The sequence below is a fragment of the Canis aureus genome, chromosome 6, assembly GCF_053574225.1.
Source record: "Canis aureus isolate CA01 chromosome 6, VMU_Caureus_v.1.0, whole genome shotgun sequence".
In the NCBI taxonomy this organism is placed as follows: Eukaryota; Metazoa; Chordata; class Mammalia; order Carnivora; family Canidae; genus Canis; species Canis aureus.
Genome location: NC_135616.1, coordinates 55,830,985 through 55,851,356, shown reverse-complemented (window position 1 = coordinate 55,851,356; position 20,372 = coordinate 55,830,985). Strand labels below are relative to the sequence as shown.

At 35.3% G+C, this 20,372-nt stretch overlaps 1 protein-coding gene across 6 annotated transcripts in view; it reads left to right on the top strand.

Moving 5' to 3' along the window:
* The window catches only part of RC3H1 (ring finger and CCCH-type domains 1), a 79,722-nt gene that overhangs the window by 36,420 nt on the left and 22,930 nt on the right, over positions 1 to 20,372 (top strand). For 5 of the 6 annotated variants that reach the window (XM_077901743.1, XM_077901738.1, XM_077901742.1 and 2 more), the window contains exons 3-9: positions 617 to 737; positions 1,613 to 1,852; positions 2,498 to 2,673; positions 5,586 to 5,786; positions 8,917 to 9,049; positions 14,617 to 14,735; positions 16,689 to 16,801. In XM_077901743.1, the coding sequence (XP_077757869.1) occupies positions 617 to 737; positions 1,613 to 1,852; positions 2,498 to 2,673; positions 5,586 to 5,786; positions 8,917 to 9,049; positions 14,617 to 14,735; positions 16,689 to 16,801 (1,103 nt within the window). The remainder of the gene's footprint in view (positions 1 to 616; positions 738 to 1,612; positions 1,853 to 2,497; positions 2,674 to 5,585; positions 5,787 to 8,916; positions 9,050 to 14,616; positions 14,736 to 16,688; positions 16,802 to 20,372) is intronic. The other variant, XM_077901741.1, reaches the window with a different exon arrangement.

Genomic DNA, 20,372 nt, shown 5'->3' with positions numbered 1-20,372 from the left:
TTATTTGTCATTAAGGAATTGCAAATTTAAGCAATGAGATTCTGCTACATATCAATTAGAATAACTAAAATCCAAACACAGAGAAATGCTGGTGAGGATGTGGACGAACAGAAACTCATTTATTGCTGGTGAGATTGAAAGATGGTATAGCCACTTTGGAAGTGATTGTATGATTCTATGATTCTGCTTATGGAAAATGTCCAAAATAGGCAACTCCATAGAGACAGAAAATAGATCAGTGTTTTCCTGTGGTTGGTGGGGAGTTAGGAGGAAATATGGGAGAGGGGACTTAAAAGATTATGGCATTCTTTGGAAGGGTGATGAAACTGTTCTGAAATTGTGGTATGGTTGCACAGTTATGAATATACTAAAAACCATTGAATTGTACGTCTTAAATGGGTCACTTATATGGTATACAAGTTTTATTTCAGTAAAGCTATTACAAAACCAAAGTAATCCATTAAATTTTATGTGTTAGTATAGAAAAAGTCTTCTGGAAGAATTCAATAAATTTAGTGGGAGCTTTGATGTTACCACAGAGTAGCATGTATAAAATACACTCAATAAAACGTTTAATTCATGAGTACTCATACAGACCTTTTCTTTTGACCTCAAGGTCCCTGAGCAGCAGCCCATTACTTTGTGTAGTGGGGTTGAAGATACAAAGCATTATGAGGAAGCTAAGAAATGTGTAGAAGAATTAGCATTGTACCTGAAACCACTCAGCAGTGCTAGAGGTAAATCAGAAGCTAAACAAATGTTTATTAAAGATGTTTTTATTACCATTAAAAATGTGGCCTGTAGGGGCACCTGGATGGCACAGTCAGTTAAGTGTCTGACTCTTGGTTTTGGCTCAGATCATGATCTCTCATGGTCAATCATGAGATTGAGCCCCATGTTGGGCTCTGCACTCAGCTCAGAGTTTACTTGAGTTTCTCCCTCTCCCTGTGCCCTTCCCACTCCTCTCTAAAATAAATACCTCTTTTTAAAAAATTGTGGGCTGTAAATGAATGCTAATGAAATACACTTATTTATTGTAAATCAAACCTACGAGCACTAAATAATATCATTACAAACCACATCAAATAGGTAAATTTAGAGTTTATATGATGTTGGAAACATTTGAATGAGTTACAAAAGTGTGAATATACTAGTGGTTTCATAATGGCTTTCCATCATTTGACAACTCTGGGTTGCCTGCCTTCTATTCTGTTTTATATTTTTATTGCCTTGCCATTATGGCTTGTTATTTCATTAGAAAGATAAAATTAACCATTATGAAATAATATGCCAGAACTATTATGTTCTCAAGATTTGAGTCTTAAACTAAATATTAATGCTGTCTAACCTTTTTTTCCTTTTCTCCTCCGTGGCTACGATGAATAATGATATATTTAATGTTGTAATGAGTGGTATATTTACATGACATACAGCTTTTGTATATTTTTAACATGCAAATTAGGCTTTATATAATTTTATCTATTATTTAAGCATTCTAGTAGAACTGGAACTATTCATGTATGCATAAGTCAGTCAACCCATCAGAGTAAGTGTTTGTGGACTCTAAAACTGCGTTGTAAATCTACATATAACTTTTTACTCTCTTTTAAAGGAGTGGGTCTGAATAGCACTACGCAGAGTGTTCTGAGTCGCCCAATGCAGAGAAAGCTGGTGACTCTGGTCCACTGCCAACTAGTGGAAGAAGAAGGCAGGATTCGTGCTATGAGAGCAGCTCGATCTTTAGGTGAACGGACAGTTACAGAGCTCATTCTTCAGCACCAGAATCCCCAGCAGCTCTCCTCCAATCTCTGGGCAGCAGTCAGGGCTAGGGGCTGCCAGTTCCTTGGACCAGGTATGTGATTAAAGTTTGATATTTGTTATAGTAATAATTCTAGGAGTATGGTGTAAGAACTATAAGTGTGATACAAAGGCTGGTTTTTAGCAGTATTCTGTTGTTATCAAGAAATACCCCACTTGTGGTGCCTGGTGGCTCAGTAGGTTAAGCCTCTGCCTTCGGCTAAGGTCATGATCCCAGGGTGCTGGAATCATGCCCCATGTCGGGCTCTGTGCTCAGTGAGGGGCCTGCTTCTCCCTCTCCCTCTGCCTGCTTCTCCTGCTTATGCTTGCTCTCTCTCTGTCAAATAAATAAATAAAACCTTAAAAAAAAAAAAAAAAGAAATATGTCACTTGACAATCATGGCTTGGGTAATTCCATGTCAGTATTTTAGAGCCTCTAAAACTTTTCTCAATGTCAAAAGTTTTCATTTGAAAGAAGTTTTTCTTGAATGTATTATTTTTATATCTGTCTTAAATATACAGAATAATACAAATTTTTCCCAAAATGGTTAGAAAGTGTAACTGTGAATATGTGTTATTATGTTGTGTTGCTCATTGAGTGGTGGTACCTGCAGCAATTACTGAATATTGCCCTTCTAATAAATAGTTTAATCTTATCCTTGCACTTTGATAAATTTTGGTTTTGCCCAACTTTTCCTAGCAATGCAAGAGGAAGCTCTAAAGCTGGTTCTCCTGGCCTTGGAAGATGGTTCTGCTTTGTCAAGAAAAGTATTGGTTCTCTTTGTGGTGCAAAGGTTGGAGCCACGGTTTCCTCAAGCCTCTAAAACTAGCATTGGGCATGTTGTCCAGCTCCTTTATAGAGCCTCCTGCTTCAAGGTATGAACTAATGTTAAATTTCAGCTTAAAAGGAAACATTGTCTTTTCCCCAAACTTATATAGTAATACTTTGAGTTAAATAAAGTTGCCCCCTCAGAAAATTTCAACAATCTTTTTTCTTTTCAAAAATATAAAAAAAAATAAAGAAGAATGTAGATGGTGTTTTATTAAAGTTAAATCTTGTTATTAACTTTTGTATTTTGGATATTGCACAACATAGATCAAACTGAGGCTTACAGATTTTTATATTTGAAGAGGCTAAAATGCTGTGTTATTTTTCCACCAGTACTGTAGGCAGAATTGGTCTGAGCTGAGAGTCATTGAAGCAAGAAGTTTCATTTTGCTATTTGCTCCTGCTGTAATTCCACATACACAGTACTGGAGTTCCATTTGCCATTTCATTTTCAGTGTATATAGTAATGCTGGACACACTCTTTTGTATCTCAGATTGAATCAGCACTACTTCAAATATCCATCCGTGCTCACTATGTATCATTTATCATTCATCCTGTTTTCCTGACTTCTTAATGTCAAGGCTTCTTGCTTCTGACACACGCATAACTAGTACTTCATGGACCAGGGAGGCATGCCTCTAAAAAATTTTTAAATTCATACAAACTTTGAGAATAGCCATTCCTGGGTCACTACATCCCCTCATCTGACACTAAAAACTAAAATCCTACAATCTATAGTTTATTCTCTCATTTCTGAGAAAGAACGATTCACAAAATCAACAGGGAAACATACCACTTTAATTTTTAAAAGCTTTAAAGCTCTGACTAAATGCCCACATTATTATGTTTCTTTCTAGAGTCAGATTATATATATACTGAATACTGAAAATGAGGTGTGCACTCCAAATCTGCACCCAACCCTGTCCTTGCCTTATTAGGTGCCTTTGGAACTGTCAGAAACTCTAGCCAAAATAACTCCCAACCAGTTCAGATTGTCACCAAATAACTCATATTTGTTGTAATGATTATAATATGATTGTAATCTGGAATACACTTCAGAATGTCTGCTTCCAAAGTTCTTGTTCTCTAATAGTACCAGACAGACTCAATATTGCAAGCTTAAAAAATAAAAGGGAAGTCCACCCCTTCTCTGTTAAGAATAATAAGGGGTCCAAAAACCCCAGAATATCCACAGTGAACCTCTCTCAATCCTAATTAAAAGAATTAATAGTAATTGAAAAGAGACTGGAAATTTGTAAAAATCTAATGATTTTTCACTTGGGTCATGATTATTTCCCTTTTTTTCATTATACACCTGTTTTCTTCTCTTGCTGGTAATATGTACTATTATCTCCATCATGAAAAGATTTATTTCCTCTCATCACAATAGGTCCATACCCTAAATTTTATTCACTGTGGCAGAGTTTCTGTTAAGTATCTACCAATACATGCCTATTTCATTTTCTTTGTGGAACTCACATTGGTAGGCATTTTGCATTCTTCCTTGTGGCCATATGTATCGATATAGATATGTTCTAGCTGCATCATTTTAGCATCTCTTTTATTTGCATTTGAAAAACCTTTTCAAACAGGGATAATTCTATTCCTTCTTAGTACAGTATAGTTCCAGGACTTACTTTAGACATTGCATCTCTTGGAAATCTTTGTTTTTAGTTAAAAGAGAGTTTAGAGAATCAAGTCCAGGAAACCCTAGTATACCATATAGAAAACATTCTGCATTTTAGTAAGGTTTAGCCTATATTGAGAGGATATTTTTATACATACACATAGGTATTTCGTCTTTTGATTTGCCTTTGAATTGTGGCAAAATATATTTTGTTTTTGTGACTTTAGTTCTTGATTTTTTTTCATCTATTTGGTCTTTCATGGACTTACCTAACACAATTTATTTTAGACTTTCTTGTAATAAAAATGGAAAACATTTAAAAATATAATATCAGGATGACCTAGAAGTCTTAACTAATAACATGGCTGTAGTTTTCTTTGGTAGAAGAAAAAAAAGGGAATTTTCTACTAGAGAAATTTAAGTCTTTATGGGAATAAAAGGTTAACAGGGTATAATATATACTGAAATATGTTAGGATACAAGTGATCCTGGACTAGAATTAATTATTTTACTTTTATTTCTTGAGCCTTTGGCCTAAATCCAGCTTGACTCAAAATGTAACAATATAGCAAAAATGGTACCTACCTGAAGAAGCTTAGAGAATTAAATGAGTTAATATGTCAGTATGATGGTTAATAAGTTAACACACTGACTAGCACATACTATGGGCTCAATAACGGTTATAGTCATTTTAATTACTAATAGACATTATCATCATCATTATTTTACACTTTCTGTTGGTGGCCCAGACTGCAAAACTCTGGAAAATTAAGCAGAGATTAATCATCTTTAGAATCACACCAGCATCTGAATGAAGCTCTTTCAGTTAGGGGTACCAGCTAGCTTAATGCCAGGCAAGCCCAAGTTTAATAATCTATAGTTATGAGAAAGAAACATACATTTTGTTTTGTTTTATTTTGAGAATAATTGCATGAGTATGTTCCTTTGTTTTTTTTTAAAGTCTTTGCTTTATTTGTGTGTATATATGTGAGTATAGTTGTATATATAAAGAAGTAGGCTCCATATCCAGTGGGGCTTACGCTCATGCCTTGAGACCAAGAGTCACATGCTATACGGGCTGAGCCAGACAGCCTTCTCAAGTATTTTCTTCTTTTCAAAAATGCATATACACACATATACAATTTAAATTTTATGTCTATGAAGGGGGGAAATGTTTCACAGGCTTAAAACTGTGTTCCACTTTAATCTTGCTATTGTTGCTAAAAGAAATTTGTTATTTTAAAAATTGTATGTTCTCTATGTGTGTTCATATAAAGTATAAACTCATTTTGTTTTTTACCTGACTCATGAGATTATGTGTGTCTTACTAGGTCACCAAACGTGATGAAGACTCTTCTTTGATGCAACTGAAAGAAGAGTTTAGAACCTATGAAGCTCTGCGGCGAGAACATGACTCCCAGATAGTGCAAATTGCTATGGAAGCAGGCTTACGAATTGCACCAGACCAATGGTCCTCTTTGCTTTATGGAGACCAGTCTCATAAGTCTCATATGCAGTCAATTATTGACAAGGTAGACCCTTTTTTGTTTTTTACTTCTTGGACGAATCTTGGAGTTTTGGTAATTCATGATTTAGTAATCTATTTACTAAATATATGTTAAAGTGAATACCATGTGTCAGGCTCTTTAAAATTACATTATTTGTAGCTGAGTATTCTAACTAGTCATTAGTCATAGAGTAATGCCAGTTTGTTTACATAAGGGTTTTTTTATTTGATATATTTGACATCATTAATATAAGATTTGATTAGTATTATAATAGTCTATCCAGCACTCTCTTGTATTCTTCTGAGAGTCTTCATCTCTATTATTGTTGCCTCCCTCCCTTCTTGTTTGGTCCCCTGAGTTTTAGTTATTGTGTGTGTTAAACCCATTTTCTGAATGCCTTCATTGTCTTCCTGTAACAGCCATTTAAGAGTCTGGAAGATGTATACATTGAGGTTTCTTATGATTCTCAGCCACAGTAATTTCACATAATAAGTTACCAATCATTTTAGATTTGATCAGATTTTCAATAAACTTAATTCTACTTTATCTGTTCTTTGTTATGATAAAAAGATAACGAGAGTATACACAGTCAGGCTCCATTGTTTGTTTGTTGCTTACTCTAAGTGCTGTATTTAATTCTGTTAAAACTGGGCCAATCCTATAATTGTTTTTGTTGTAATTCAACATGAAGTATATGAAAGTATGAAAAAGTCTCAAAGCACCATTTAAAAATATATATATATATATATATATATATATATATATATATATATATATAATAGTATTAACTTTTACTGCTTTACCTTAAATACTTATAACCAGAGAGATGAGAGTCCACCCACATTTAATTTAAAAAAAATAAGATCAAGATATAAGGGTATTTCAAATATATTACTGTGTAACACTTACTGAGAACTTGCTGATGCCTGGTGGTTTAAAATAATCTATTTAATCTTTTCAATAGCTCTGTATTGTCCTAAAGAGATAGATTAAGTACATTTCTCCAGAATCACATAGGTAATCAGTGGCAGGGCTGGATTTGAAGTTGGGTATACTGAATTCAGAATCCATGTTCTTAACCACTAAACCTTTCCAGACTATTCTGTCACTTTTGTTGTTGTTGTTGTTACTTCTAAAGATAGTTTTATTTGAATGATAAATGTATTTATCATTTGTATTGATGTCAAAGGACAACTGGGGAAATGTAATTTTCAGTATAATGTGTATTACTTGTTTTGTCCTATAAATCTTTTTAGATACCTTTGCCCAAACTTTACCTTTAACTCCTAAGTCTGCAGTTATGTAATTGATTGATAATAATGTATTGAAACCTTAGTAATGGTCTCTTAGAGGAGTAATTTTCTACCTCTGAAGAGAAACTTGGCTCACTTTTATAAAGATTCTGCAAGGAGGTTGACCTTTTTGTGCGAACTAGACTATATAATTTATCCTGTAACAGTATCTTCCCATCATGAGCAATAGTTTGAATGTAATATCCAGCAACCTTCTTACAAGAAACTGGTAAACAAACTTTGCAATGTGTGTGGCACTTTATCATCTAGAGCAGTAAAACTTTCTGTGGTGATGAAAATGTTCTATATATGCAGTCTAATATGGTGATCACTAGCCAGCCATAGCTGTTTAGCACCCAAATGTGACTGTGCAACTGAAGAGCTAAAAGCTACATTTTTATTTTATTTAGTTAATTTTAACTTAAATAGCCACATGTTGCTGCTGGTACTGTGTTGGACTGTAAAGAGAATTTATTAAAAGTGATATGAAAAGCAATAATCATAGTAAATTAATGGATAAACGTGAATTATAAGTTCACAAGAGAAAATATATGTAATTGATAGGATAGAATATAGCTCCAGTAATAATTGGAGGTAAATACACCCAGGGGAAATTAATGGACTGTCCTGTGTGTGCCTTAGTGCTTGCTGCTCAGTGATTTTTATAAAAAACTGGCATAACAGATATTAAATTAGCAAAAGAGACATCTATTGCCATACATTGCTGATGGTTTATAAAATGCATTATATATATCTTTTGGGAAATAACTTACCAGTAAATAAATACTCAAAATATTCATATCCTTTGATCAAATTTGCTATTCCCAGGAACTTATTATAAGGAAATAATACAAACTTCCAAAAAGGTTATGAGTTTATAAGTGTTAATAACCACATTATTTATAAAGTAGAAAATAAGCAGATGGTTAAAGAATTTATCTCTGCTCAGAACATGGTTATATGGCCATTAAAATTAGTTATTTCAAGACAGATACTCTCTTCAGCTGATAAATAACATTTAGCTTTTTAAAAAAAAAGTAGTGAAACATTTTTATTAAGTCTCAGTGATGAACACATGGGTATTGTAATTATTTTTAAACATTTTGAAATATTTCATAATAAAAATGATTAGCATTATACAAATGTTTTCTAATATTAACGATAGCTAAACCCATAAGTTTGTAAATGGCTGATTAGAAGTGTATAAAAAGCATGCAAAGATGAAAAAATTGAATAAAGGCATGTCAGCATTCAGATGAGTTATTTTTCATGTTTCTTAATATGTATGCTTTTTTTAAAAAGAATTACCTCTTAAAAAGTGACCTTTTAGAGGAGAAAAATTCTTCCAAGAATCCCAAACCATTATAAAATTCTGAGTTGGAGTGCCTTTTGAAATTATTTAGTTCATATAGCAGATGGACTTGAGATTGAGTTCATAAAGGTTATATCCGGTGTCCTGATATAAGCTCAGTTTGAGTTCAGTTTCATTGTTCTTGGTATTGTATAACATTTCTAAATTCTAAATTTCAACTATTTGGAAGCACTCCCAAGAGCCAAGCTAATATAGTGCCCTAAGAACATAAGATGGAAAGGGTAAACTTCCAAATTGAGGAATTGAGAAAGGTCTCACATTTGAGGAAAGTGCCATCAGGGAGAAGAAAGTTTACCATCTGCCAAGCAGTAAATGCAGGGAAGTGCAAGGATTGTTCAAGCACCAGTAATCCAGTCAGGCCAAAGCCTAGGATGTGTTGCAGGATAAAATTAAAAGTAATAAGTTGCAAAAGTGACTGCAATATTTTAAATAGTCTTTTCTTTAAAAGTATTATCTGGTTTTTGGAAAGTTAATATTTATCTTTTTTAAGTTGCAGACCCCAGCCTCTTTTGCACAAAGTGTTCAGGAATTAACAATTGCTCTCCAGCGAACTGGAGATCCAGCAAACTTGAACCGACTAAGACCCCATTTGGAGCTATTGGCAAACATTGATCCTAGTCCAGGTAAATAAACCCAAGGGAAATTAATAGACTGTCCTGTGTGTGCCTCAGTGCTGCTCAGTGATTTTTTTTTAATAAATTAATTTTTTATTGGTGTTCAATTTACCAACATACAGAATAACACCCAGTGCTCATCCCGTCAAGTGCCCCCCTCAGTGCCCATCACCCATTCATCCCCACTCCCCGCTCTCCTCCCCTTCCACCACCCCTAGTTCGTTTCCCAGAGTTAGGAGTCTTTATGTTCTGTCTCCCTTTCTGATATTTCCCACACATTTCTTCTCCCTTCCCTTATATTCCCTTTCACTATTATTTATACTCCCCAAATGAATGAGAACATACACTGTCCTTCTCCGATTGACTTAGTTCACTCAGCATAATACCCTCCAGTTCCATCCACGTTGAAGCAAATGGTGGGTATTTGTCGTTTCTAATGGCTGAGTAATATTCCATTGTATACATAAACCACATCTTCTTTATCCATAGAAGATGGATACACCGAGGTTTCTTATGATTTTCAGCCACAGTAAGCCACAGGTGTCTTTCGATGGACACCGAGGGTCCTTCCACAGTTTGGCTATTGTGGACATTGCTGCTAGAAACATTGGGGTGCAGGTGTCCCGGCGTTTCATTGCATCTGTATCTTTGGGGTAAATCCCCAACAGCGCAATTGCTGGGTCGTAGGGCAGGTCTATTTTTAACTCTTTGAGGAACCTCCACACAGTTTTCCAGAGTGGCTGCACCAGTTCACATTCCCACCAACAGTGTAAGAGGGTTCCCTTTTCTCCGCATGCTCTCCAACATTTGTGGTTTCCTGCCTTGTTAATTTTCCCCATTCTCACTGGTGTGAGGTGGTATCTCATTGTGGTTTTGATTTGTATTTCCCTGATGGCAAGTGATGCAGAGCATTTTCTCATGTGCATGTTGGCCATGTTTATGTCTTCCTCTCTGAGATTTCTGTTCATGTCTTTTGCCCATTTCATGATTGGATTGTTTGTTTCTTTGGTGTTGAGTTTAAGAAGTTCTTTATAGATCTTGGAAACTAGCCCTTTTGCTCAGTGATTTTTTTTAAATTCTCTTCTGTTACATTCCCTAAGAATTTCCCAGAGTAGTTATTTCAGACCTTTGACATTGTATTTAAGTTTCTGGCCCTAATCTTGTCCATCTATCTCTTTATTACTTCAACTAATATTTATTTAAAGCCTTTTTACTGTACTACTCACTTCACCAGGGAGATAGGTTCACTCTGGAATCCTTTGTTTTCTCTTTTTCGTGTCACAAAATTGTGCTGTATTTACTATTCTCATCTGTTTGACAAAACAAAAGTTCTCTTATTTTTTCTATATCCTATGTCCTTAGTTGATTTATCTTGGTCCCATTTTTTTGTCTCTCTGTGATAGTAATGTCTCGTTCATCAAGTTTCCTCGTATTTCTTAACTTTTGTCAGCCCTTTTCTTGCTCCTTGCCCCTTGACCTGAAAATCACCCAACCTTCATTTTTCACATCTACAGTATTTTAGCTTGTGTCCTGTTGCTGTCCCTGTATTTTATTCCTGCTCCTGAGCTAAAACTCTCATCATTCACAAGTAATCTCCCAGCTTCAAATTCCAAAGGCTTCTTCTCATTCTTCAAATGACTTGATTTCTCTTTAGCATTTGATAATATTGTTGACTAATTCCTCATTATAGAAACTCTCCTGATATCTTTCTGTACTCTCATAGTTTCCTTCTGACTCGTCTAAATCCTGCTGCTGTCTTATTTTGACCACTTTCCTCTCCTGCCCACTAATGAGTAGGCCACTTGTGTTCTTGGAATTTTGTTTTCCTTGAATTCTGTTGATGATGGTCAGTCATTCCCAGCATTGATACTACTCTCTGCAGAGAATGGACTCATGAATATCTCTATCACTGTTCTCTCTTTATTACTCCTCCTTACTTTCCCAGATGCTTTCTGAGACTCATCATCATCTCTGTGTTCTTCAAAGCAAATTCTTCTTCACTTGATACTACCTCTTCCTCTTCTGTGTCTCTCTGTTAAATGACCTCATTGTCTGAAATATTTACACTTAAAAACCCAAATCTTTTGTCTTAGCTCATATCTTTTCCTTTTACTTGCTCTGTATACCATTTCAGACAACGGGATCTATCTGTTCTTTCCAACATATCCCTCTTCCATGCCAGTTAATACTGCATTGTTGAGCGCCTTATTTTTCCTGAAACTGAATGCCTTCTGTTTTCCTCTACTCTTAATTCTTTCAGTCAAGTCTACTTAACTGCTGCAAAATAAATCCCATCTCTGATCTTATTTCTGTGTTCTTAAACTTTCAGTGACACCCCATTGCTTATCAAAGAAGGTTTGGAACTCTTTTGACAGTAGCATTCAGGGCCCTCTTATTTTTTTTTTTGTAATAAATCTACCTTTATAGAATTTACTTTGAAAATTGCTTAATCAAACCAGGTCAGATATATTCCTAGAACACATTCATTTTTCTTTTTTCACTATTGTGCTTTGCTTATTCTGAGCAATCAGAAGAGCACTTCCACAAGTTCACCACCACATTAATGACCAATTTATTTATTTGTATCCATGCCAATATATTCTGCTCTCCTTGTGTAACAGTGGATAAACTGTACCTCTAAGCTAAGGCCCCTCTTTCTTCTCATGTTCTAATATCTTGTCAAGTATAGTACTCCAGTATCTTCTGTTTCTTAGATCACCAAGTTTCCTTCTCTACTAGAGTATTTCTGTCAACAAACACTGTTATTCCTGTCATCATAACCTACTTTTGACAACATTTGCCATCCATCTACTACGCTGTCCCCTCCCCACCTTTTTCATATGCTCTTGAACTCAGTCCAGCCAGGCATTTATCTCTGTTGTTCGAAACTGCTTTGTCAGGGTCACAGGTGACTTCCATGTAGTTAATTCCAGACATCAATTTTTGGTTCTCATTTTATTTGGCCTATTAAATGCAGCATTTAATATTGTCATTTACTTTTTGATCCTCTTAATTCTTTCTTTTTAAGATTTTATTTATTTGAGAGAGAGAAAGCCACAGACAGACCATGAGCTGAGGGGGAGAGGTAGAGGGAGAAGCAGACTCTCTAAGAGCAGGAAGCCTGATGTAGGGCTCTATCCCAGGACCCTAGGATCATGACCTGAGCGAAAGTCAGATGTTAACCTATTGAATCACCCAGGCGCCCCCAGTCTTAACACTTTTTTCCCTTGGCTTCCAGGCCACCACACTTTCCTCCTTTCCTTCTCATTTTATTAGACCCTCCTTTGAGCCTCATCTCCATAGCCTGTCACTTTTGGATTGCTCCCAGAGTTTAATCCATGTATCTCTTTTCTAATTATACCCATTCCCTGAAGAATATCATCTAGTCTCATAACTTTAAATATTATCTTTATGACTCACAAATTTACTGTTTTTCATCAGTTCTGAAGCCCACATTTCTTTTCATCTTGGTGTTTTTGAAATTGAGATGGTTCTGTATAGGTAATGATGTGGTAATTTAATTAACAATCTTTTTCTATTTTGGTGGCACATAAAATAATGGTGTATGTTGCAATTGATTTAGAATCTGTGAAGCATGTTGTATATCTGGATCAAACCTTCTTCCTGAATTATTTTGTATATCCACCTGCCTGCTGAACATCCAGCAGGCCTACTTGAATATCTAATAAGAATTTCAAACTTAATTGGTCCAAAAGTGAGTTCCAGGCACTGCCCTCATCCCACCTCCCCTTCCTTTTAGTGGCAGCTCCAACCTTCCATTTCATTTCCTCACGCCAAACACCTGGGAGATCTCAACTCTTCTTTCTCACATGTGGTACATCTGATCTAACTAACATACCCCGTAGGCCTTTCCCTTTAAAATCCATCTGGACTCCTTCTGCTTGTCACCTTCACTGCTACCCATCCTCATCTCTCATCAGGGATTTCAGAATAGCCTCCTATTGTCGGTCTGGTTTTAGCATAGGAACTAGAGTGCTCCTGTTACCCTTCTCAAAAATTCTCCCGAGCTGAGTGAGCCCTGTGTTCAGCTCCATGCTAAGGGTGGAGTCAGCTTCAGATCCCCGCCCTCTCCCTGCTCACATGCACACGTACACTCTAACTCTCTCTCTAAAAATAAATAAAATCTTAAAAAAAAAAAATCTCCAGTGCTTTCCATTGTTCAGTTTTGTCCTAATGTATCCACAAGTTACACTCATTCTCTTTTTTTCAGGTCTTTTATCAGATATAACCTTCTCAAGGAGACATTCTCAGGCCACACAGTCCAATATTTTACACAGATCTGTCCCATGCCTCTTCTTTGCTCTATTCAAGTCATCATTATCAAAATTGTTTTTATTTCAGTTATTTACTGTCTGTCTCCTCTCTTGGGTATGATGTTTTTTTTGTTTTGATCCCTGTTGCTTCCTAACAAATAGAACAATACCTAGGACTTAGTAGGTGTTCCAAACAATACTTTTTTGTATGACTGTTCTCTTCACCTCTCTATATCTTCTTTTTTTTTTTCCAAGTGAAACTCCATGTGTCCTTCAAAGCCTCATTTACGTGCCATCACCTAGAGAAGTCTTTCACAGTGTCTCCAATAGGAAGTCATCTCTATATTTGCATTCTTACTTCTTTTTATATTTTTTTTTAAAGAACATTTCATATTTGTGGTTTTTTCCTTTATAAAATCACAGCACTGGGATCCCTGGGTGGCGCAGCGGTTTAGCGCCTGCCTTTGGCCGAGGGCGCGATCCTGGAGACCCAGGATCGAATCCCACGTCGGGCTCCCGGTGCATGGAGCCTGCTTCTCTCTGCCTATGTCTCTCCCTCTCTTTCTCTCTCTCTCTTTGTGACTATCATAAATAAATAAAAATTAAAAAAAAATAAAATAAAAAAATAAAATCACAGCACTGGCACTGGACAAATGCTAAATGAAGAGGATATATAGCAGAGTTGCTTCATATAGTGACTCTTCTATTAAACTTTTTAAACATTTTGTATACCAATACTTGATTTATGCCAAATTTCAAAATGGACATTACAAAATGGCTAATCTACAGTTAAGTTTTTTTTGGTCCACACAATGTTGGTCTGCATAATATTCTAAAATTTTTAGGTCCTGACACTTTAAACTGGGTGATTTTACATGAAAATCTTAAAGTTTAGTCTTCCCTGGGAAAAAAACGGTGTGTCTGGCAGTGCCCGCCTTGCCTCATCACATAACAGCAATCTGCTAAAGCTGAATAGTAACCATAACCTTAGATGTAGGCCATACTCTCCGGTTCAGCACACTCCCTGTCTCTGTGTTGTCATTTCCAATACTAAGAGTCTAATGATGGTTGCCATTTATTGTCTGGCCTGCTTATTTTCTTTATGTTACCTTCCCTATCTCTGTAGTTATTTTAGTTTACAATCTATTCCTTTAAATGATGTTTGGGTGAATAAGTTATTACCTGATAAGTTGTATGAAACCTAACTTGATTTCACTGAAGGGCTGACAGTAACTGTTTCTTAGTTTAATATGACAAATATCGAATAACATCATTTAAAAATTGTTTTAATTTGTTGTGTAGATGCCCCTCCTCCTACTTGGGAACAGCTAGAAAATGGACTGGTTGCTGTGCGTACTGTGGTACATGGGCTAGTAGACTACATCCAGAACCATAGCAAAAAGGGAGCAGATCAACAGCAGGTAAGGGGGAAGTTTGAAACTTAGAAGTAAGCTACTATGGTTGTTACAACAGATACAAACAAAGCCAACAAGATGACATGAATATTTTGAGACTCTGACTATAGAAACTATAAATTAGTTTAACATGGTTAACAACCAGCTTAATGGATTAGTGTAGTAATTTTAACTGACAACAATGGAATTAAATAATCCTGTTGGTCTTCTGCTGTACTGGAGTCATTTTTCACATATAGCAGCATTTGATTGTGCTAAAGATTATATGTTAAAATAAAATGATTCTCTTTGGTTACTATTACATTTTAGTTGGACTATCAGTTTTTTTTTGTTTTGTTTTATATATATATATCAGTTTTTAATGCTGTATTTGTCTAGTACTGTTCACATATTTGTAAATGCTTTTTCTCTAGTAGTAGTTCAACATTTTTTTATTCATATAATGTCTATTATACAAGTGGGCCAAATTTTCCTCAAATACTTTTAAGTGAAGTAAATGGCAGTAAAATGTAATAGCTTATGTTATGGCTACAGTTTTTCATTTTTCATTTTACCTCAGTAATTTTATTTTGCCTTCAGGATTTATGTTAGGTTCACTAGGTCTTTTATTTTGCAATAGTGAGCTTGTGAAATTAAAACCTTGTTATTAATTTATCTGGGTCAGGTAAATACTAAAAATAGATTATTCAATATTTCTTTTTTCTTTGAGGGGCAAGGAACATGAAAAGTATCCTGCTAAGTAGGGGGTGGTACTTGGCTGACTTAGTCAGTAGAGCATGTGACTCTTGACATCTGGGTTGTGAGTTTGAGCCCCCATGTTGGGTATAGAGATTACTTAAAAATAAAATCCTTTTTAAAAAAGTGTCTTGCTGAGTAGAATAATATGGATACAATTTTCCTGAATAAGCATAGACCAAACTTTATGATAAGAAATAAAAGATTAAAAACTTATTTTTAACTCTGTATTCCATTAGACATCACGAAGAATGTAACAAAAATAGTAAGATTAATCTTTAAATTCTGTCAATAGGTGATAAAATGCAAATTTCAAATTTCGTTTAGCTTAGTATTATGTTTGGTAGCTCATTGACTTCCTAATCCATCATGTCTTATACTGGAAAATAATAATAATATAATAATTTTCATTTGCACTTTTAGAGTTATTGTAGGTCCTTGATATGTTCTTCTGCATATCAAGAATTGGTTATAGAGGGGTGCCTGGATTCCAGAGTCCTAGGATCAGCCCTGAGTTGGGCTCCCTGCTCAGTAGGCTGCCGGTTTCTCCCTCTGCTCCTCACCCTGCAGGTGCTTTCTCTCTCTTTCTCAAATAAAAAAGTAAAATCTTTAAAAAGAATTGGTTGCAAAGTATTTTTCAGTTATAGAGCCTATAGTAGATTTGTGTTCTAAGAAAACCTAATTGTAAATATGGCTATACGAAACATTGTCCAAAACAAATATTAGAACACATATTAAACATTTGAAAGCCCTAAACTCTAGTGGTTTGTTTGTCCATTATAAAATCTGAAAAGAAAATCATAAAGCTGTCATGAAATTTAATCCAGGATTCTTTTTAAGATTTTATTTATTTATTTGAGAAAGAGAGAGAGCGAGCAGAGAGCACAAGTGGGGAAGTTAGGAAAGGGAGTAGACTCCCCACTATCAGGGAGCACCATGTGGGGCTTGATTCCAGGACCCCAAGATCATGACCTGAGCCAAAGGCAGACACTTAACTGACTGAACCACCCAGGCGCCCCTAATCCAGGATTTATATGATACTACATATTTGAGAATTAATGCCAACATACCAAAAAAATCAGGACCCTGTTCTTTATAATCAATTTCTTTTTGAACTCTGAAACTTCTGACAGAATGACTTTATAACAATTTTTGTTCTGGGCCATCTAGGTAATTGTGTGAGTTAGTTTAAATCAGTGTCTAATGTTTTAACTTTGGTCTCAGCCCCCACAGCATAGCAAATATAAAACATACATGTGTCGAGATATGAAGCAGAGAGGAGGATGCCCTCGTGGGGCCAGCTGTACATTTGCACACTCACAGGAGGAACTGGAGAAGTAAGTATGAAAGTTATTAAACTCAACCTTCTAATAACTTGTTATGAAATAAGGTAGAATTGCTGAGTAGAATAATTTGCCACTGTTAAGAAACAGAAAAGGAGTAGTTGCATTCTCTTTAACGAATGGGAAATGTTTAGAGAATAATACAGAATTTTAAAAAACTGAAGCAGTTTCTTCAGCTTTGATTATATTGTACACAAATAGGAAACTAAATATAGAAGTGAATCATTTGCACTACCAAAAAAAATTAAAACTCTAAGAATTTTCATCAATTTTAACTAATTGAATAATGTATTTCTGGTTTAAAAAATTGCCCTTTTCTCTATTTGTGAATTTATTTTATTACCAGGTGTAATTTCACAGATTTTTGTAAATTTCAAGGATCAGATAACTCCAATGACGTTAAATTTTCCAACACATACTAGGAAGAAAACCTCTTAATTTTTTTATAAAGCCAGTGTAAAAAAAAAAAAAAGGCCAATGTAACATTGCCACTAATCTTGATGAAGATAGCACAATTAATGAAAAATACAAATCTATCTCACATATTAATACTTTAAAAATCCCAAATATTAGAATTCAGTAATACATTAAAGTAGGCACCATGAAGTACATACAAAAGTAATACAATGTAATTAGTATAGGTTAAAGAAGAAATACCATGTGATCATATGCAAAGATGCCAAAAGACATTTGAATAAAATCAAATGTTCGTAACAGATGAAAATTCTTTAACAGAAGAAAGCTGTCAAAGACATTTTCTCAACATAATTGTATCTCAAAAGCTAGTATGATTGCGTGATGCTCAATTAGTAAAATATTAGATTCAGTCTCATTGAAGTTGACAGTAAGGCAAAATTTAGTAGTAGTGAGACTATTCCTGAACATTCTGGGAGTGGTAGCCACTGTACATAACCAAAAAATTAAATTGCCATAAAATCATTATATGGAAAAACTCAAGAAGTACTTAGAAACAAAAGAAATGAAAATTTTAGCAAAACAAAAAATTACAAAAATGAATTGCTCCTATATACTAAAAAGGGAAACACAACCAGTTAAAAAGTAAAGGAAATTAAAGCTCCGTTTGGCATTACCAACAACAACAAAAAAGATAAATACCTAATAATAAACTAACCAATATTGAGGGCCTAGATGGATTGAATTAGTAAGCTACCTTATACATAAGAGAATTGAATAAATGAAACATACTATGTTCTTGGTTAAGACTTAACCATTATATAGGTTTTATCTTCTCTTACACAATAAATTCAGTGAAATCTCAGAATCTTAACATGATTATTTTTTTAGGACTTAACAAAATCCTTTGTGAAAAGTAAATTTATACAAATGGTCAGAAAAATTCTGAAAAAATAAGTTTTCAATGGGCTACACTAACAACTATTAAGGTGTATTATGAGCTGAAGTACATATAAAGACTGTGGTATTGGGGCACCTGGGTGGCTCAGTCAGTTAAATGTCTGCCTTTGGCTCAGGTCATGATCCCGGGGTCCTGGGATTAAACCCCATGTCAGGCTCTCTGCTCCAGGGGGAGCCTGCTTCTCCCTCTGCCTATGGGTCCCCCTGTTTGTGCTCTGTGTATGTGTCAAATAAATAAAATTAATTAAAAAAAAAAAGACTGGTATTGGCATAGGAACAGATAGATCAGTGAAGTACAATGGAAAATCTGGAAAGAATGCAAGATACAGTAGGAACTGAGCATTTGTGCTGAAGATGGCATTTTGCATCAGTAACAAAGATGACATTGAAACAGCTGCTATCCATTTGAAAAATAATTAGAACTCAATTCTTACCTTAATATTAAAATGAATTAATGTTTATGTTTTTTAAATATTTTATTTATTCATGAGGGACACACATACACAGAGACAGGGAGAAGCAGGCTCCATGCAGGAAGCCCAACATGGGACTCGATTCCAGGTCTCCAGAATCATGCCGTGGGCTAAAGGCGGCACTAAACCACTGAGCCACCTGGACTGCCCGATTAAAATGAATTATAAATGTATCAATCTTTAAGAAGGAAACCGTACTTAAGAGATCTTTGCTGTTGTTACTTAGCCTTTTAATAGGAAAGAAATTTTGAAAACCCAACATCTATATAAAAGAGAAAACTGATAAATTTGAGTACATAAAAACTATTAAGATGTGGCCCAAACACCACAATTAGAAAAAAAAAGATTGGTAGGAAAGTGACATACAGAGGCCTGACAACTCTAACATAAAATGAGTTACTACAAATCTGTAAGGAGAACCAGTAAATGCATGGATCATGAACATACAGGCAGTTCACAGAAGAATCCAGAAATAAAAAAAAGTGTAAAACTATGTCAACTTCATTGATTATTAAATACAAATTAAAACAAAATGATATTTTGAGGGGCACCAGGTAGCTCAGTCAATTAAGCATAGGACTCTTGGTGTCCACTCAGGTATGATTTCAGGACCCTGAGATCCACAAGGGGGCCAGGTTGTGCATTGAGCGCAAGTCTGCTTATCCCTCTCCCTCCCGCCACCTGTGCATGCATACACATGTATGTGCACTCTCTAAGTAAACTCTTTTAGAAATGATAGTTTGAACTATCGAATTAATAGAGACTGTGATACTACCCACTGTTTGAGATAATGAAAAAGGACATTTCTTTTGTTATCAGTCGGAGTTATAATAGTTTTGGAGGGATCCCTGGGTGGCACAGCGGTTTGGCGCCTGCCTTTGGCCCAGGGCGCGATCCTGGAGACCCGGGATCGAATCCCACGTCAGGCTCCCGGTGCATGGAGCCTGCTTCTCCCTCTGCCTGTGTCTCTGCCTCTCTCTCTCTCTCTCTCTGTGTGACTATCATAAATAAAATAATAATAATAAAAATTAAAAAAAATAGTTTTGGAGTATTATAACAATTTCTAATGTGCATACACATTAGAGTTCTGCTTCTGGTTAGTCACATGAGGATGCAAGGAAATGTACATAAGCATCTGTTACTCCATTGTTTTATTTTTTTTTTTAAGATTTTATTTATTTATTCATGAGAGATACAAAGAGAGAAAGGCAAAGACACAGACAGAGGGAGAAGCAGGCTCCATGCAGGGAGCCTGACGTGGAACTTGATCCTAGGTCACCAGGATCAGGCCCTGGGCTGAAGGCAGTACTAAACCACTGAGCCACCTGGGCTGCCCTACTGCATTGTTTTAACAGCAAAAAATTAAGAACCTAAAATGTACTGACATAAAGGAATTTCCAAGTTATGAAGTAGAAGGAAAATATACTAAGCAGTTGTATATGACCTTATTTCTGTTAATAAAAGTCTTAATATACATAATAATATTAAGGTACCATATGGAGGGAAAAATCTATATAATTATGTACTAAACTATTAATGGTGGTTACACTTGAAGAATACTGTCTCCTTTCCACCTCTGAAATTTTCGGATAAGGGAAACATTCAGAAAAATAGCATTATTCTTATAGGGTGTTGTCTTTGAGATTATTTTTTAAAGCTTACTAGCAGATGTAAATAGATATGCTTTTACTGTTGAGGAACAAAGGTACTAGAGTCTG